The sequence below is a fragment of the Prunus dulcis genome, chromosome 1, assembly GCF_902201215.1.
Source record: "Prunus dulcis chromosome 1, ALMONDv2, whole genome shotgun sequence".
NCBI classification, from domain to species: domain Eukaryota; kingdom Viridiplantae; phylum Streptophyta; class Magnoliopsida; order Rosales; family Rosaceae; genus Prunus; species Prunus dulcis.
Genome location: NC_047650.1, coordinates 36,264,309 through 36,283,204, shown reverse-complemented (window position 1 = coordinate 36,283,204; position 18,896 = coordinate 36,264,309). Strand labels below are relative to the sequence as shown.

The window sequence follows — 18,896 nt, the reverse complement described above, 5'->3', positions numbered from 1 at the left end:
GATAGATATGCATTTGAGGGTAAGACCCATTATGTTCCCCCTGACTAGGTGTATCTTTTTATGTTTATTAATGAAATTCACTCGAACTGTTGAGTTTAGTATGTAAGTTTTGCCTAACCGGCTTTTGAATACTAGAACCGCCACTGTTGCTCCATCCTCCATGCACTTGCACGTGCTCTTACAAAGTGTGAAGTAGATTTTGTGTGCTCCAAGTCATTGACTAGAGCTGAAACATGGTTAGCTAGATTTATAAGGACCCATCTCTCTATTTCCTAGACATATACCCATCTCTCTATAAATCTATATGTAAAACCCAATTTCAAACTTAAATGACCAGTAGGATATAAGAGGTCATAGTATTCCTATGTTTTTACATCGTTGCCACCAGACTTCTTATTTTATTTATAATTTATTTCAAGCATTTCATTAACTGCCATAATTGTAATTAATACTCCATATTAATAGCATATCAATCACCCCATTTCTTTTGGTTGCCATTCCCTCTAACATATCGCCCCTTAAAATTGAAAACCAAAAAAAAATAAAAAATGTAAATTACATATCCAATAATGTACCTATGAAAAATATAAATATAAATATATACGTATAAAAATATAGGTATATTATTTACCAAATATAAAATATAAAAAACTAGGTCAGTTGCTTTGTAATTGAAATTTCTGTAAATTTTCCACAAATTAAAAATAGGTACACAGTAATTTATAGAAAATATAGGTACATTATTTATCCATAGGTCAAAATACCTATAAATGCACATAGGTAAATTATTTACCCATATATATTATTTTTTTGGTAAGGATTTACCTTCGTTTTTAGTAGATTAATTTACCTACCTAGAGGCATAGGTAGCTAAAAAAAAATGTAGCACCTTAGTTGGTTGTATACTAATTTACCTACCTAGAGGCATAGGTTGCTAAAAAAAATGTAGGTAAATTCATGTACCTAAACACATAGGGGTCAAATAGAGAATAACATGTTATTTCCCTTTGAACAAATTAATTTCAAACCATAAAAATTATTGAATTTGGAAATTGGTATAAATAAAAGGAAATAAATAAGCTATCAATTTGAAAATTAAAATAAGAAATGATCAAGTAGTCATATTTGAAAAAAAAGAAAAGAATATATTCTTGGTTTTTATAGGAAAAACGAGTATATTCAAACCAAACGGCAGTAACTACACCAAGCTTTAATTACTTTTTTTTAAGGCCAAAAGTCACTTTTGGTCCCTGTAGTTTGACACTTCTACCACTTTTGACGGTGTAGTTTCAATTCCGTCAATTTTGTCATTGTAGTTTCGTATTTGTAGCAATTCAAGGACATGTTAATATTAATGTCAATTTGTTTAATGATGCAAGGGGTAATTTTGTCATCCCAAAATCCTTGAGCATAAAAGCTTGTCTGAAATTCTCCCCATTTCATATTAGGGCTCGATATTCAACCACTAATCCCAATTTTTGAAGAACCTTATACCCAAATGACCAATTTCAAGCCATAATAAGAAATTAGGGAAGTTTTGGATGAGCTTTTATGCTCAAAGATTTTGAGTTGAAGAAATTACCCCTTGCACCGTCAAAGAAATTGACAGGAATACTGACTTGTCCTTGAATTGCTACAAATACAAAACTACAGGGTCAAAATTAACAGAATTTAAACTATAGAGTCAAAAGTGGTTGAAGTGCCAAACTATAAGGACCAAAACTGACTTTTAGCCTTTTTGTTTAAATAAGGGAAAAACTGACCTATTAAATCCTTGGAATGTATACAAAATTGAAACACAATTAATCAGCATTGAATTGCAGCTAATTTCTTAAACAAGGGTATTATAGGAATTTAAAAAGTATAACATTTAATCCATTGAGCTTGATTAGGAAACTTGATGAGTTGGATCCTAGTTATATAGTTTTTCTTATAAAAATCGGGTTTTATTTATGGACAAATAAAACAATGGGTTGTAGGTAAGAAAATATTAATTTGAAGGGAAAGAGTCAAATTTACTAAATTAATAAAGCATAAATTGGAAAGGGAAAAGATCTAGAGGATGCATTGTAGGATTGCTCATGCCAATAATTGCACCCTCTCGATATTGAAAAACCTGTTGTGTATTATTATCTTCAATCCTGAATGATGCACCTAAAACCCAAGTGTCCCAGGCCAACCATTGCGCTCATACCATTTGTTGCAGTACACATTCACCCGTTTTTAAAGAAAGAAATTCTACCAATCGATATTGTCTCAAATTCAATCACATAGGTCTATTATGGTTAACCATATGTACTTTTATCGGCCATCCAGAGGTACCTTTTTCCAACGTGCAACAATTGTATTTGATTCACAATTATGTCTGATATACATCACATCATGCCACTTGCCTCAAATGAATTTAATTGAGTGAGGCAATGGGAAGTAATTAAGCTCTATATTGGTGGGTGGAGTGTTACTTCTGGAACCCTCATCATTCGTCCATACAGGGGAACAATTCCCTTCCTTCTATAAAATGGTGAAGCCAGTTGCTATTGTTACCATAAGAGCCAGCTCCGACTTTTCTTTAATTTCAGTCCTAACGGGGTTTCCTCTCCCACTCATCTTTGCTCTTCTCAGTGTAAGCTCTGCACTTTGATTAACTTTCCCATTATCTCTCACTGTACTCTATATAAAGGAATAAGTGTCGTCCACTAATTAGTTACACTTTGTGAGATTTGATTTTAATTAGAGTTCGAATTAATGTTGCAGCTAGCAGCGGTGGCACTGGCAAACCATGCTGCTCAACCAGCACCTCAACTTTACTGGAACTCCGTCCTGCCAAACACACAAATGCCAAGAGCTATCAGTGAACTTCTGCATCCTGGTTTGTGTTGAATAAATATAGTATGTTACTGGAGTACGTATGGCAACATATTCACAAATGTGTCACGTATTTTCCATTATGACCTTGATATATAATTGCAGACTCCACAAACGAAGAAAAGAGCACAAATGTCATGAATGCTGTTGGGAATGGAAAGCCAATTGACCACAAGGGCAAACCTGAAAATACTGCACTACCACAGCTAGCACGACGCCCATTTTCTTACAAGAGTGATGATCGTCCCACTGACAATCAACTCCATTATAAAAACGTAGCTATTTTCTTCTTGGAGAAGGACATGCGCCCTGGCACAACAATGAGCTTCCAATTCCCTATAAATTCAAACACGGCTACTTTCCTGCCACGAGAAAGAGCTCAATCGATCCCCTTCTCCTCTAACAAACTACCAGAAATTTTCAACCATTTTTCAGTGAAGCCAACATCTGTGGAAGCCAAAACAATTAAGCAAACAATCGAAGAGTGTGAGGCTCCAGGCATTAAGGGAGAGGAAATATATTGCGCCACATCTTTAGAATCAATGGTTGATTTTAGCACTTCGAAGCTTCGAACAAGAAACGTTCAAGCGATCTCGACGGAGGTATTGGAAAAAGGTGCCACCATGTCCATGCACAAGCATACAACAATGCCGGGACTGAAGAAGTTGGCAGGTGACAAAGTCGTTGTGTGTCATAAGCAGAACTATCCCTATGCTGTGTTTTACTGCCATGTAATAAAACCAACAGCAGCTTATGTTCTCCCCCTGAAAGGCGATGATGGGGTGAAGGTTAAAGCAGTAGCCATCTGCCATCTAGACACATCAGAATGGAACCCAAAGCATTTGGCCTTCCAAATCATCAAAGTTAAGCCCGGAACAATTCCCATCTGCCATTTCCTTCCCACTAATCATATTGTCTGGGTTCCGAACCACAAATCTGCATGATCATCACTTAGCACTGTACGTATAATAAGCTTGCACCCCTGTATAATTATCTCCCTACTCTACTTATTTCTGCCTCTTCATGTGGTGTAAGATATATGATGAGATGAAGTTTTTGGGATGAGTGGTCGGGTTGCCTTAAAAACACAGATTACAGAAACTGCTTGAACTTAACCCGATCATGTTTTCTCTTGTACTCGTAAAGCATGCTGTTGTGGTTCTACTTAATTTCGTTCTCCCCAATGTTTGAGTGTTTAATTGTTACGTTGGAATAGGCTGCTAATGCATGTAGTTAGAGAAGCCTTCATTTATATCAAAGTCCTCAAACTTGTAAAGATATCAATGGTCCTAGTGCTGCCACGTGTAAGAAGATTGAAGAATAAAGCTGTTGAGATATTGTTAGACTTGTTAGGCAGTTTAGGAAAACTGTTAGTATTGATAAGAGAAGGTTAGAGATGTTAGAGAGGTTAGAAATCACGTGAACAAGGCTTTAACTCAGCTGATATAAAGTCTGTAGTTGTGCTCAGTTGAACTTAATGAGAAATACAACAAGTCTCTTCTCTATCTCTGAAATTCTCTCTGCTCTCTCTGCTTTACTTTTTTTCTCTCTGCTCTACATTTCTTTTCAATCTTCCTATCTTAACAAAACTATCAAGAATTAATGCATCCATAAACATATATACCAAGACGCAAAACAACATATTTTTCATGCTCTGTCTGTAACACCAAAGCAAACTTCCTTTATCACAGAAGGATCAAATTCCAGTACTAATCTAATCCATCATGTAAAGCATACAATCTGTGGGAACCTAATTAAATCAAAACCTAGGTCAAATAATTCCTACCATTTGGGGATTATTTGACCAAATTGGGAATCAATCAACCTAATTAGGAGTTACTCAATTTAATTGGAAATTTTCCAATTAAATTGAACGTTACCTAATTAGGTTGAGATTTGATTTGGTTAATTACCACGATCCCCAATTAAATGAGGAATTGCCTAAATTGAATCAAGATTGATTGATACCTACCACAATTAGGGATTTGATTTACCCTAATTAATCAAATCCCTAATTAAATCAAATCAATTCCAAAAAGGGGAGGAATAATTCCCTTCCATCTACGGAATTATTCCTCTGAAACCCTAGCCTCCGAGACCTCTATAAAAGCATAGCCACACACAAGGGTTGAGGTACGCCTAAATTCCTACTAAAACTCTACAGAAGTTATTTCTCAAAAACCCTAGCCACCCCCCTCTCTTTCTCTCTCTCACACAAGGCTCCGGCCACCACACACGGCTCCGGCCACCCGGTTTTCCTTGAATTACCCTACCTAACTTAGGCATCGGAGGGCCTTTGGCCAACACCCCCCCAGGTGTGGTCTTTTTACTCCGATCTGTTTTGCAGGGAGAAAGTGAGGCGGAGAAGACGAAGGAATATTGGGCGAATATTCTCGTGGGGAAATTTGCTCCCACACAATCTACAAGTGCCTCCCTAAATTTGTCCATTGGATATATATGTCACTTTTTGGTAATTTGGTATAGCAGCACCACGTAGTATTGAAATAGTAGTGCGGCTATACCAAATATATCATTTGCCCCTGCATTTAACAGAAAAATAAACAAAATTGACGGTAGAACCATTTGTCCTAACGAAACTGAAGTTGAAAGACCATGATAACGATTTTGAAAATTGAGGGACTCAAATGAAAATTGGGTCTAAGTTCAGGGACCAATAAAACGATTAACCCATAGATTTTGGATCCAGTACTACATCCCAAAGAGAAAACCACAAGTTTGCAAGCAAGTTTGTCCATAATAACACTACGTACAGTATGGGCAGTGTGCTAGACTCATCTCACTTTCTCAACCTATCCTATAGTTGTCTAAAAGAGTTTCTAATTTAATGTACTGAGATTTACGAAAGAAATATCAGAGAAACAATTTTCAGGCAATAAAAAAATATCTTGGCAAGAAAATGTACAATTTGTTACATAACTTATTAAATATGAACAGTTGAAAGAAAAAAGAATTTGGATGAGGGATTTGCAAATTCCTATGGCCCAATTACCTTTTTTTCTTTGTTTTTTTTTTTTTTGGTTCTTTTGATCCAGTAGCATATTCCAAAGAATGAAAACCACAGGCATGCAATGCAAGCTCTTTTCCCACGTTTTCCTCTGTTTTTCTCTTATCATGGAAGTGATTAAAACACACCTCTAAGCTTGTTTTGCGTTTGGTAGCCGAGTGTAAAAGCTCAATGCAAGATAGTTTGAGGTAGAATTTTCTCCTATTTTATTAGGACAATGATGAGCTATATGTAACAACAAATTGCTTTAATAATGATAATTAAAAAAAGTGTGATTCATTGAATATTTGCGGGGTTTTGTTCAGACCTGACAAAGTTCTAAGTCAACACATCAAATTCCTTTTTCCAACATGCAACAATTGTATTTGATTCCCAATTTTGTCTGATATACATCACATCATGCCACTTGCATCAAATGAATTTAATTGAGTGAGGCAATGGGAAGTAATTAAGCTCTGTATTCGTGGGTGGAGTGTTACTTCTGGAACCCTAATAATTCGTCCCTACAGGACTCTAGAACTCTCAAACTTCTTACAAGGACTACTTAACTCTATAGCTTATTGCATATAGCATATATATGCAAACACAATTAGAAATTCTACAACAGAAGCAAGATCAATCTCACTATGCCTTCTAAACAAACAAACAAATAAAACAAGCATATTAATTGCTTTAATCACTCTACTAACATCAACACAGCACACTTAGTTTACTAACAGATGATATAGAAAGGAAAAAAAAGGACCAATAGGGAGAAAATGGTGAACTAAGGAGAGACTAATACTTCTGGTCCTTAGAAGGCATAACAGAAATAATAGAGCACACTGCTTGAATGCAAGTCAGTATTAGGAGCAAAACAGCTGCAATGAAAGAAATAGTTGCCCAAGGTGTATTGAAATAATGTTGCCTCAAATTTTCCTTCCATTTGTTCCAAGGCTTTCTGCAGTAGCTATTAAGGCGCTCAGAAAGAGTAGCAAAGTAGAAGCTTTCACGATACACTGCAATTCCTTTTCCGAGGTTGTTAATCAGAGTGCACACCTCATTGTAGTCACCAAGCATATTTTTGACAATCCCATCCTTCAGAAGGAACTCCACATCCTTTTCGGTGTTCACAAACTCATCCATGAGTGAAACATAATCACTTATGTAATTCTTATGGCAATGGCACTATTCAAAGGCAATGAGGTTACGGAGTGTGAGCTCTGTGTAATCGTGTATTTTTAGTTTTGGAATTTCTAAAATCCCATCGTTGAATTGTGTTAACGCAGCTTTCCTTTCCTAGCCTACACGGAAGTCAACTTCACAATCTCCTCCTAACAATTAGTCTTTCCTGTTGTAAATCAGATTTCCTACTGTAAATCGGATTGTATTCATGTCTATATTATTTCCTACCTTAAGTAGATATCTTGTACTAGTATAAATAGGGACTTTGTGTAATCTGTTAAATACAAGGAAATGTATACTCTGCATGGTATCAGCCTAACCTAGGGTTCTCTCTCTCTCTCCCTTATTCGATCCTCTTCTCCTTTAGGTCCACCTCATGGCTTCGTCTGAATCCACCATCTCCCTCCCAAGCCCCAACTCTTCTCATTTTATCAAGCTTACTGACTCCAACTATCTTCTTTGGCTCCGCCAACTCAAACCCTTTTTAGTCGGCCATGACCTCTGGAAATTTATCGATGGCATTCATAAACAACCTTCTGCCCACACCTCCACCTCTACCACCGCAACACCCACAACCACCACCACCACCACCACTCTTACCCAAATCAATCCTGCCCATGCTTAGTGGTACCAACAAGACCAACTCGTTGTTAGCTACATCACCAGTACACTCTCTGAGTCCATTCTCTCTCTCACTTTCGGTTGCACCTCTGCCCGGGATCTCTGGGAGTGTCTCCAACGCCACTTCTCTCAATCCAGTATGGCCAGTGAATCTGCTCTTCGTTTTCAACTCATGAATTTACAAAAAGGCTCTGAACCCACTGATGCTTACCTTCGTCATGCTAAGTCCCTTGCCAATTCACTGGCTGCCATCAATGAACCTGTCTCCCCAAAAGAACTTGTCACTGCTGTGCTTTGGGGTTTAGGACCCGATTACAACATCCTCGTCACAGCAATTCTCAATTTCCCTCTGCTGCCTGACTTTGCTAATCTTCGTGCTCGTTTGGTAGCTTTTGACGCACAGGCTTCTTGAATCTCTCTTGATCAAAACACATCGCTAATGGCCACCCAATCCTCTCCTCACACCACCGGTCATACTTCCTTCCCTTCTCACCGTGGTGGTGGCTTTTCCAACAACAGACGCGGTGGCCTCGGTGGCTGGCGCAATCGTGGCCGTGGTGGCTGGCGCAACTTCTCATCTTTCTGGAGCAACCCGTGGAATGGCTTCCAGTAGCCCCATTGACCTAATCAACCGTGGCCTCCTTTTGCTGCAAGTGCTGGATCTCAAAGCAACTGGCCTTCCTTTCAGCCTCCTTGGGCCTAATCTACCGCTTCTATCAAACACTTTGCTCAACCCAACTCAGCTCCTGGTGTCTTGGGACCCGCTTGGTGCCCTACCTGCAATACCAATCAACATACTACTACAATATGTCATCATCGCTACAACGGCCCAGAATCCTTTTTTTGCTGGGGCTCAATTCATGTAGCCATCTGACTCTACTTGGTACCCTGACACAGGTGCCACTCATCATATGATTGGTAGTACTTCTAATCTCCAAAATCAATCCTTCTAATCTCCAAAATCAACAGCCATATCAGGTTAATAATTCTGTATTTCTTGGTAATGGAGATTCTCTCCCTATCTCTCATACTGGCTCTCTTCCTCTTCCTTTAGGTTCTCACAAATTTTCTCTTCAAAATGTCTTTTGTCTTCCATCTCTTCGTACTAATCTTCTTTCTGTGGCCCGTTTTACTTGTGATAATTTAGTTTTCTTTGTCTTTACTCTTGACTTTTATCAAATCTATGACTTATGTACTGGTTCGTTACTCTTTCAGGTCCCTTCTAAAGATGGTCTTTACCCATTTTCCATCTCCTCTCACTCATCCATAGTCCCTCATGCCCTTACCACCGTGCACTCTCCTGCTTGGCATCATTGCCTTGGCCATCCATTCCATCGTGTGCTCTCTCATTTAGCGCCATCTCTAGGCTTTAAAGTTTCTCATGCTTTCTATAAGGATTGTGCACTTAGCAAATCCACCAAACTGTCATTTCTTAGTAATAAAACCTTTACCCCATCTCCCTTTTATTTAATTCACTCTAATGTATGGATGTCCTCGGTCATTTCTGTCACTGGTTATCGCTATTATGTCTTGTTTACAGATGACTTTTCTCGTTACTCCTGGATCTATCATATGCACCGTAAAAATGAGGTCTTTTCTCACTTTCAAACCTTTCTTGCTATGGTTAAAAATCAATTTTACACCACTGTACAAATTCTTTAAAGTGACAATGGCACTAAATATGTTAATAATGCTTTCTCTGATCTTTGCAGTCAACTAGGCATCCAGCAACGTTTCTCATGTCCCCACACTCCCCAACAAAATGGCCTAACTGAACGTAAACACAGATACATTGCCACCATGATTTGTCCTCGGTCATTTATTCAACCATCTCTACCTTTTGCTCGATCATTTTCCACAAGCAACCGTCCACGTACCCCAATAATTTAAAAGAGCTGATGATCTTTAATTTGGTGAAAGCTTCTATCTCCTACCGTGCTATATATGAGCTATGCAATCGTGACCGTGTTACATGACGTCCCAATGTCGTAGGGATAAAAAAATAATAGTCATGGTCTTCTTATTAATGTTAATACATTCATAGGAAAGAGCTTGTAGCTCTAGTAGTTAAGAGCAATTACCCATGCACTTGAGATATTTTGTGTTTAAATCCCCTCTTCCCCAATATTTCTTGTATAAAAATAAAAATAAAAATAATAAAGACATTAATGTTGTATTCTATAAAGTGTTGGACATGTTTTATATCCCTTTCTTGCAAATTACAGTTTGCCACGTGTACAAAAATAATAGATAAGTGTTGGACATCAAGAGTACTTACATATAGGTTTAATAGGTAAGTTTTGAATATTTCTGTATTTAGCTTTAATTATTGAAAATCAACCTATTATCATATTAAAGATTTGTCCATATTCGACGTACATTCTCTTATTTTTCTCTCATTGAAGTAAATACAAAACTAAGCACATAGTGGGAAAGTGGGTCACGATTAGGGGTGGGTTTAGTCTAGGTTGGTTCAGTTTTGGGCTCAATTTGAACACCGAACTGTAAGCCTCGGTTTGGCTATTTTGGAAACCAAAACCAAACCATAATTGATGAAAACCTACCACTTCGATTACCTTCTGGTCTTCCAACCAGAAGAAAACTCAAAACTTTAACCATACCAAGTGCAACAGAATTACACCAGGCTGGATTCAAGTTTATGATGGTTAAAGATAAAAACTTGTTTGACATACAATTTGAGAATGGAATCCTCAAAATTCCACACCTGCGAATACGGGGTTTAACAGAAATTTTCTTCGGCAATCTTATTGCCTATGAGCAGTGTGAGCTCCATGATCATTACATCAACGACTATGTCTTCATCATGGACCGCCTGGTCGACAGTGCCAGGGATGTGGAATTGCTTGTGAAGAGTGGAATTCTTGAATCTATGCTACCGGACAGCGAGGTAGCAAGGGAATTTATTAATTCTCTTGACTTGGGGCCTATTTTAGGCAAGCTTGAAACAAGACTATTTCAGTTCACCATGGGCTGGCCTGTCTATTATTGCAGCCGCTATACTAGTTGTGCTCACATTTATTCAAACAGTGTGCTCCGTAATGGCGCTGTAGGTTCTTTATTTCCTCAATTTCATGTTTAGTGGTTGCAGATTTGTTGCTCATGTACGTGTTTATCTAAAGTTAAATAAGAGTGATTGACTGTTAGTCTGTTAGTTTGTTTTTATGGGCTTTTTCCCCCTTGTTCGTCAAAAAAAAAAAAAAAAGAGTGATGGCTTGTGCCTATGAAAATTACTTAGAAGCATAGTCTGAAATATCGATATAATATCGACGAAATATCGAGGATATTTCAGTTTTTTCGAATCACGGATATTTCAAAACATATCCATGTACATATCGTATAAATATCGACAATATCGACGATAATATCGGAAAATATCGATGTCGATAATTTCGCTCACATTTCAGCAATATTTTGTCAAAATATCGGTGTAATATCGCTAAAATATTGAAAATATCGATGTAAAGGAAAAAGAAGAAAAAAAATGGGAAAAATGGGAGGAAAAAGCACAATGAACCCCTCCCATTTTACTCCTCCAACACCTTAACCACCATATCACTTATGTTTTTGTGATAATATGCTCAAATATTTATATTTAGATGGGTGATATGTTAACAATTACATGCAAAACTATTTTGGAGATTTATCATTTGATGACTACTCTTCACAATACACTTACTCTACACATAGAGATGATGAAGTTAGTGAAAAATTTGAACCTCATAGGAACTCTATGTGGTACTAAGTCACTCATGTATCTTACCATGCAATGTATAAAGTGTAAAATATTGTAGTAAATCATTATATATAAATGATTATGGTGTGTTTAATCTTTTTTCATTAATTACTACATATTTTTTACACTCATAGTGTTTGCCCGCTTGCTGTATAATCAATTTAAATCAATTAAATCCATCATGCAATGCATTTCCTTCTAATTTTTTGTGATAAACTAATAGATAATTGACTAAATAAACATTCTCCAAAGTTTCAATAAAAATTTCCAAGTTTTTCTTACAATTTCCGTGGTTTTTATTCAATTTTTATCGATATCGATAATATCCCGATATTTCCATCGAAATTTCCATGTTTTTGGACTACCGATATTTCCGATATCATCGATATTTTAGACCTTGCTTAGAAGTATCCTCCATATAGCCAAAATAAATAAACTAGGGAAGTGGAGGTTCTTCTGTTTGTATATAAATGAGCGATTCAAACTCTCAGTGCCAAGGGAGTTACCCCTGATACATTTGTTAAAAATTATATATTTGGTCTTACATCAAACAAATAATTTGAAGGGCTTTTTTGACAACTGCTGACAGCGTTTGGCAGAAAAATTTAAAAGCACTTCTATGCTTCTAGATCATAAAAGTGCTTTACCAAGAAGCACTTAGATTTCTTATGAAAATTTCAACATTTTTATAATAAAAGCGCTTGCTAGAAGCACTTATAAGCAGAAGTGCTTCATAGAGAAGCATTCCCAAATGAGCTTGATTTTCAAATGTGCTGCTTAAGAAGAAATTTAATACGTTTTGACAAAAAAAAAAAAAAAACGAAATTTAATACGTTTGTTTTACAAATTGTATTAATTGTTATCAATAATACTTGTGCACACCCACAACATACTTCTTTCTTTCTTTATTTTCCTTCAGTACAGTTCTGCCTTTCTTTAATTATTTTTAACGAATGCAAAGAGTTTGTCACAAAATCAAGGATCGAAAAAAAGAGAGAGTAAATTATGTGCTAGAGAAACTTTCCTGCAGAAATTGAAGAACAACTGTAGTTTCTCTCTTTGGCCTTGTACTCCCGCACTGAGGTTAGTATTGTTATAATGTACAGACTATATGGTCACTCTTGTATAATGGTGAGAAGGCTCTAATTATATTTTTGAACCTCTTTGACAGGACCCGCCCCGAATTTCCCGAAATTCGAGACGAATTCTGTGAAAATTCCCGACATCACCCGATGTCAGGCCCACTTCTAAAACTATATCATTTTTTCCAAAAAGGAATAAGGACACGAGACTTTCTACCGAAATTTTGGCAGAGTCTCCCCTGTAAATTGAACATTTCCCAAAATTTCAACCTGCATAAAACACATTTTATATTACCCAACTGACAGCATGCACAAAGTAATAACATGCAATTCACATAAACGGCCTCTGGCCCTCCAGTAATTCAGAGCAATGCAAACCAGCAACACTAAACTTAATAAAACAACATAAGTAACATTTAGCCAGCGGCTGCACCCAGGCACTACCCTAGGCTGCCTACGTACCCTTACTAAGGGATCAAGCCACACGTAGTTCTTTCATACAAAATTTCCAAATCCATCAACATGCAATCAATTACAGAATCCCAAACAAAATCTTTCTCAAACATCATTAGTTCCTAAATCAGTATAATAATCCTTAATTCATCTCTGTAATAATCACAATATCTCCCCATACGCCGGAACTACCAACGCCACGTATAGGGCTTGTCCGCATGCCGGATAACCAACGACACGTGGGACCTCATCATCATATCACATAATCTCCCCATACGCCGAAACTACCAAAGCCACGTATGGGGTCTGTCAACATGCCGAATAACCTACGACACGTGTGATCTCAACATCATATCACAATATCACCCCATACGTCGGAACTACCGACGCCACGTATGGGGCCTGTCCGCACGCTGGATAACCTATGACACGTGAGACCTCATCATCATATCACATAATATATTAACGATCAAGACATATCACTACGGTCATTTTAATCCTCCAGGAAAGGTAAAACTATCTCGGGAGACTCACGGTCAACCAAGGGTCAAACTACCCCATACTTGGTCAAATGAGCCCACGGGGCCCACGACCTCTGTTTTACTATCCGAGAGTTCCTATAGGTTCTACAAGGTTTAGGATACACGGCTTGCAAGTTTGGTCAAGATCAGACGGTCAGATCGCTCACGATCGCACGATCGGACGGTTACTGCAAACCTAGCCCTAGGGTTGGCATTTTTGGAGTATCCGAAACTCCGTTTTACGACGCGTCAAATCATATACGATCCTAAGGATATGCAGACTAACCTATAATAACTTTACGACCATCCAACGGTCCAAACCTATCGAACCCGAATAAAGCGCAATAGGGGATATCCGTTCGAGAATCAAACGGTATCCAAATTGAAATCCGAGCACACCTACATACTCGTGAGCACTAGGAGATTAGTGCCCTTTTTCTATAGTGCCCATGCGCCGCCGCACGCGCTGGCAGCGCGTGGGTGTCCAAAGCAATTACGCATCGCCGGAAAATCTCAAAACCACGGCTCAAGAATCCTACCCTAGGTATAACACCCTATTTGGAACCACTTTTGTTCTTGGACCTACCCCAAAAACTGACCGGAAGTGGCCGGAATGGCTGAAATTCAATTCAAAAATCAAGCTACCAAAGCTCAAAATCGGTGCAATCCTACCCAACCATCAGCTAGATTATAAAGAACGGATAAATTTCCATACCTTGATCGCCAACAATGGCGGCCGGAGGAGAGAGATCGGATCCGGCAAAGTTCGAGCGAAAACCGGCCAAAAATCATCTTTTTCGGCGATTGGAGCCGCGGCCGATGTCAGGGAAGGGCCGAGTCGTGACACCAAGGCTGAGACGGTCCTTTTGGCACCAATCCCGTCCGCAGCCGTGTCTGGTGGCCGTAGTTTCAAAGAGAGAGAGAGAGAGAGAGAGAGAGAGAGAGAGAGAGAGAGAGAGAGAGATCTGATTTTTATCAAACCCTTTTTGCCAAAATTAAGGTTATTCCAGTGAGGGTATTTTGATAGTATCTCTCTCGTTACAACTTCGATTCGAGCCCACCACGTGTGTACGGACTCATCTCGCCGTGCTCTACGCAACCGTATAGTCAAAATTACCATATTATTTCCCTGTCAAAAAGTCAACTTTAAAAATAATAAATTATTCTAGGGGCAAAATGGTATTTTCTCTCAATAAATTAGTATTACTAATTTATTTAGGACCGGGTCATTATACTCTTTTTCGCTTCAATGGATGGGAAAAATATGGATGTAACATCCCACATCGACTAACGAAGAGGGGGTGATGTGCCTTATATGTACATGCCCGCCTCCATCTAGCATGAAGCCTTTTGGAAGCTCACTGGCTTCGGAGTCATGAGAACTCCGAAGTTAAGCGAGTTGGGGGCTAGAACAATCCCAGGATGGGTGACCCACTGGGAAATTACTCGTGAGCTCTGAGAAACAAAACCGTGAGGGCAGAGAGAGGGGCCCAAAGCGGACAATAAGGCCTCGTGCTAGATGGAGGCGGACACATACATATAAGGCACATCACTCTCTCTCCGTTGATCGATGTGGGATGTTACAATGGAATTGTTACCTTTGTTGTGGAGGTGTTCTACCATTTGAGCAAGAAATTCCCACATATTCTTCAACTATTTTTCAAGCATGCATATTCCTCCCTATCAATCTTTGGTTTCTTCCTTTACTGTGCATAGTAAGGATCCAGTCAGAGACGGACCATCGCTATGACTATCCTGGGCTATAGCCTAGGCAAATTATTTTTTTTTTCTAGTCTAAAATGGCAATCCCACCGCTTGCTGTAGTACTTGTTCAGTTCGTCACAAACATGAGCATAATAGAAGTTATCAACATCTATAGGAACCCCAATGAAAAGGCTGTTAACTAATAATGAAGTTAACCCGTCAATTTTTCCGCGTATCAGATATCTCTCAGAATATGCCATTCCATACTCAATAAGCAACTCCACATCCCCTGAGGTTTTCACCAAATCACCCATTAAGGAAACATACTGACTCATGTAATTATCATTACTCATCGGGTAATGCAATTGTTCAAAGGCAAGGACATTTCTCATTATTTCTGTAGCGAACCCCAATGGAAATGGTGGGATCTTCAAAACCCCATCGGTGCTACTGAATTGTATGTCAAATATGTTTTCACCTTGTCATGCCTCAAACTTGACTCCAGCGTGCTATAATTCTGTCAAGCTGGGTACGGATTGAAGGAAGTTGAGGTTCCACCCCAAAACCAATTTCCTTCAATCCATACCCACCCCACGTGTTAGGCTTGAAAATTCGCCACACGTGCAGGGGCGTATGAGAATGTGAAGGTAAAGCCCACATTGGAAAGTTGAGAAACCTAGCAAGGGCTTATAAGGAGTTGGGTTACTCCCCCCATTGCCAATTGGTTTTGGGGTGGAACCTTAACTTTCTTCATGATATCAGAGCGGGTTGCCCATGTGTGAAAGCCCAACGGCCACACGTGCTCCACGTCACCCAAAATGTGTTGTCCACGTGTTAGGTTTGAAAATTCGCCACACGTGCGGGGGCGTGTGAGAATGTGAAAGTAAAGAGTCCCACATTGGAAAGTTGAGAAACTTAGCAAGGGCTTATAAGGAGTTGGGTTACTCCCCCCATTACCAATTGGTTTTGTTGTGGAACCTTAACTTTCTTCATGGATGATGGGAGTTCCCCTCCAGCTTTTGATTCCAACGGTTGATAGAGTTTAAATATTTTCCTGAAAAGATCAACAATATGTGCCATTGATCTAAAAGTCTCCAAATTGTCTTCCAATTTGTCAACAGGCAATAGATGTTCGAAGAAACTGAAAGAAATATAAATTATTGAAAGCCCCTCAGTAATGCTGTTATTGTCAGCATTAGCAGGGAGTGTAATTTTCTGTGGGTCGAAAAGATCCTCGAGAATGAAGAATGGCAACTGATTTTCAAGCAACCACATATCTGTCCATACATCTTGCAACATACCTGGTTTGTCAAATATGCGGTCATTTTCATCCCAAAATTTGAAGTAGTCCTTCAATAAGAGCTCAATAACGAAGGCGGCATCCACTAGAATGATTGTTACAAATTCATCACTGCTAAACTTGATGGGTTCTCCATAACAACGTCTCAATCTTGCTTCGTGGTCCTTTATTTTCTTAATATAATCCTCCAAACTCACATTGGTCCGACCTATAAAATCTTGCAGGTATCTCTGTTTGTGCTCTTCCTATACGACATTCAAGCCTTCCTTTCCATGGTGAAGTGGGCCTATAGAGACCACCTGAGGTGTGCAGAGCTTTTCATTCACACTTCGTAGTCGTTGAGGAACTCTGTAGATACAGCACTCGGAGGATGGGGGAGACAAGCTATTGAACCCTTTTCTCATCGAATTTGCTAATGAAATGTATGGGTTTTCTATGTCATTTTGAGCAGCTTGATGGCTTCCTGCCATTTTCCAGCTCCTGACTATATGTGGTGTTCCGATTGTAACAGATTACAATAATGATGAGTATGGATAACTGAATTACTGATAAAACAATCAAGAAACATTTCGTTATTTTCCATTCCCAATAACGAAATCAAAATGTTCAAGGAAATACAATCAGGATATTGCAATTATATAGCCATTCATAAGCTGCCTGGCATGGAATAAGAGGTGGAAACCAAATCTACTTATTGGCCAAAGTTCGAATTCACTATATATAGATATATATTTTGCCAAAATCTAAAACTGACCAACCTTAGATACAAAAACACGGTACAGCCCTGTTAAAGTAATTCCAAGTGCGAAGAAAGAAAGGAATTGAGTGTTTGTACCTCTACAGCTAAACAAATTTTCTATTGATTCTTTAAATTTTAGAGAGCAATTACTCTTAATTTGGTAGGTGTAGGACTGTGCTACTTCAAGCTTTAATGAAAGAAGCCAAGTTTATTCTAAGGGGACAAGTCAGAGACAACGAAATTTTGCTCAGCTTCATTTTCAAATTTGCTGCTTAAGAAGGAAATTTAATATGTTTGTTTCACAAATTGTATTGTCATCAATGAAACTTGTGCACACCCAACGAAATTTGCATGGCTTATTTTCAAAGGAGTACTGCTATTTCCATCCTCTGTCCTATTTCCCCACTCACCTTATCTTCAAAATTTTAAAGACAAAAATAAACCCCTTTGTAAAATGCTTAAAAAGAAATTTAATATGTTTGTTTCAAAATTTGATATTGTCATCAATGGTTAAAGAATTGCTGGTGACAACATATACTTCTTTTCTACTGTATTAATTTCTTTCTTTATTTTTTCTTCAGTATAGTTCTGCCTTTCTTTTACATGTTTATGCGCATATTTGACACGTTCAAGTATACTTATATAACAAATGCAATGAGTTTGTAGTCACAAAAATCAAGGATTGAAAACAAAAAGTAATATTATGTGCAAGAGAAACTTACCTGCAGAAACTGAAGAACTCCTCTAGTTTCTTCTCTGTCGCTATGTACTCCCGCGTTCAAGTTATTATTCTTACAATGTACATTACATTATATAATGGCGAGAAGGCTCTGATTAACCTCCTTTTTGCTTCATTGGATGGGGCAAGAATGGAATTGTTACCGTGGGTGTGGAGGTGATCTACCATTTGAGCAAGAAATTCCCACATATTCTTTAACTATTTTTCAAGCATGCATATTCCTCCCTATCAATCTTTGGTCTCTTCTTTTACTGTGTATAGCAAGGATCCAGTATACTTTGATTTTAAATCATCTTTTCCGCACTAATTTGCTTCAATAAAAAAAACAATAATAATATATTTTGTATCATCATTAAGAACACTTGAAACTGCAAAACTTAATTTTGAAGATGATGGCAGAACCAAAATGTGTATAGCTTATAACTATAATTTCTTGATTAAAACAAGAGGTTTCAAGTTTTCAACAACACAAATATGAATCTCCCATGCAAAGATAAACAATAAAGCAAGCATACGGATTGTCAAATTGCCTTCAATCACTCTAAAATACTTCATACCGTCCGACACTGGCTTCAATTCATATATTGTCCTATTTTCACATGTACATCCTGCTTTTACTTAAAGGTTAATTATTGTTGATTTACCCCTTGAACTTGTACGTCACTTTCAATCTGCACCCTCAACTTTTTTTTTGGAAAATTAGGTGCACGAACTCATTTTTATTGCCAATTCCCCCTACCAACATGTCATCTAATAGTTTGTCAAATCATTAAAAAATATAATATTTTTGGTAAAAATTAAAGGAAAAAAAAATCCTAAGGACCCACAGACCCAGAACCCACCCCTCCTCCCCCCCCCCCTGCCGTTTTCTTCTCCTCCCAGTCCCCATGACCACCACCCTCCACTGCCACACCAATCCCCTACCCAAC

The 18,896-nt window shown here is 38.2% G+C and overlaps 1 protein-coding gene and 1 pseudogene across 1 annotated transcript; one reads left to right on the top strand and one right to left on the bottom strand.

Annotated features, from left to right (window-relative positions):
• The first annotated feature begins 2,501 nt into the window (after nucleotides 1-2,501).
• On the top strand, nucleotides 2,502-4,370 carry LOC117615998 (BURP domain protein RD22-like). Its single transcript, XM_034345196.1, has 3 exons — nucleotides 2,502-2,623; nucleotides 2,755-2,869; nucleotides 2,971-4,370. The coding sequence occupies exons 1-3, from the start codon at nucleotides 2,519-2,521 to the stop codon at nucleotides 3,807-3,809; spliced, it is 1,059 nt and encodes a 352-aa protein (XP_034201087.1). The 5' UTR covers nucleotides 2,502-2,518; the 3' UTR covers nucleotides 3,810-4,370.
• Nucleotides 4,371-6,667: 2,297 nt separating this feature from the next.
• LOC117619206 lies at nucleotides 6,668-16,959 on the bottom strand (annotated as a pseudogene).
• Nucleotides 16,960-18,896: the final 1,937 nt, after the last annotated feature.

Excerpts from the sequence above, each read along its gene's own strand:
- LOC117615998 (XM_034345196.1), top strand. The coding sequence starts at position 2,519 with ATGGTGAAGCCAGTTGCTATTGTTACCATAAGAGCCAGCTCCGACTTT. Across the intron at positions 2,624-2,754 it reads TCATCTTTGCTCTTCTCAGT|CTAGCAGCGGTGGCACTGGC; the intron begins GTAAGCTCTGCA and ends TTAATGTTGCAG. Across the intron at positions 2,870-2,970 it reads CAGTGAACTTCTGCATCCTG|ACTCCACAAACGAAGAAAAG; the intron begins GTTTGTGTTGAA and ends ATATAATTGCAG.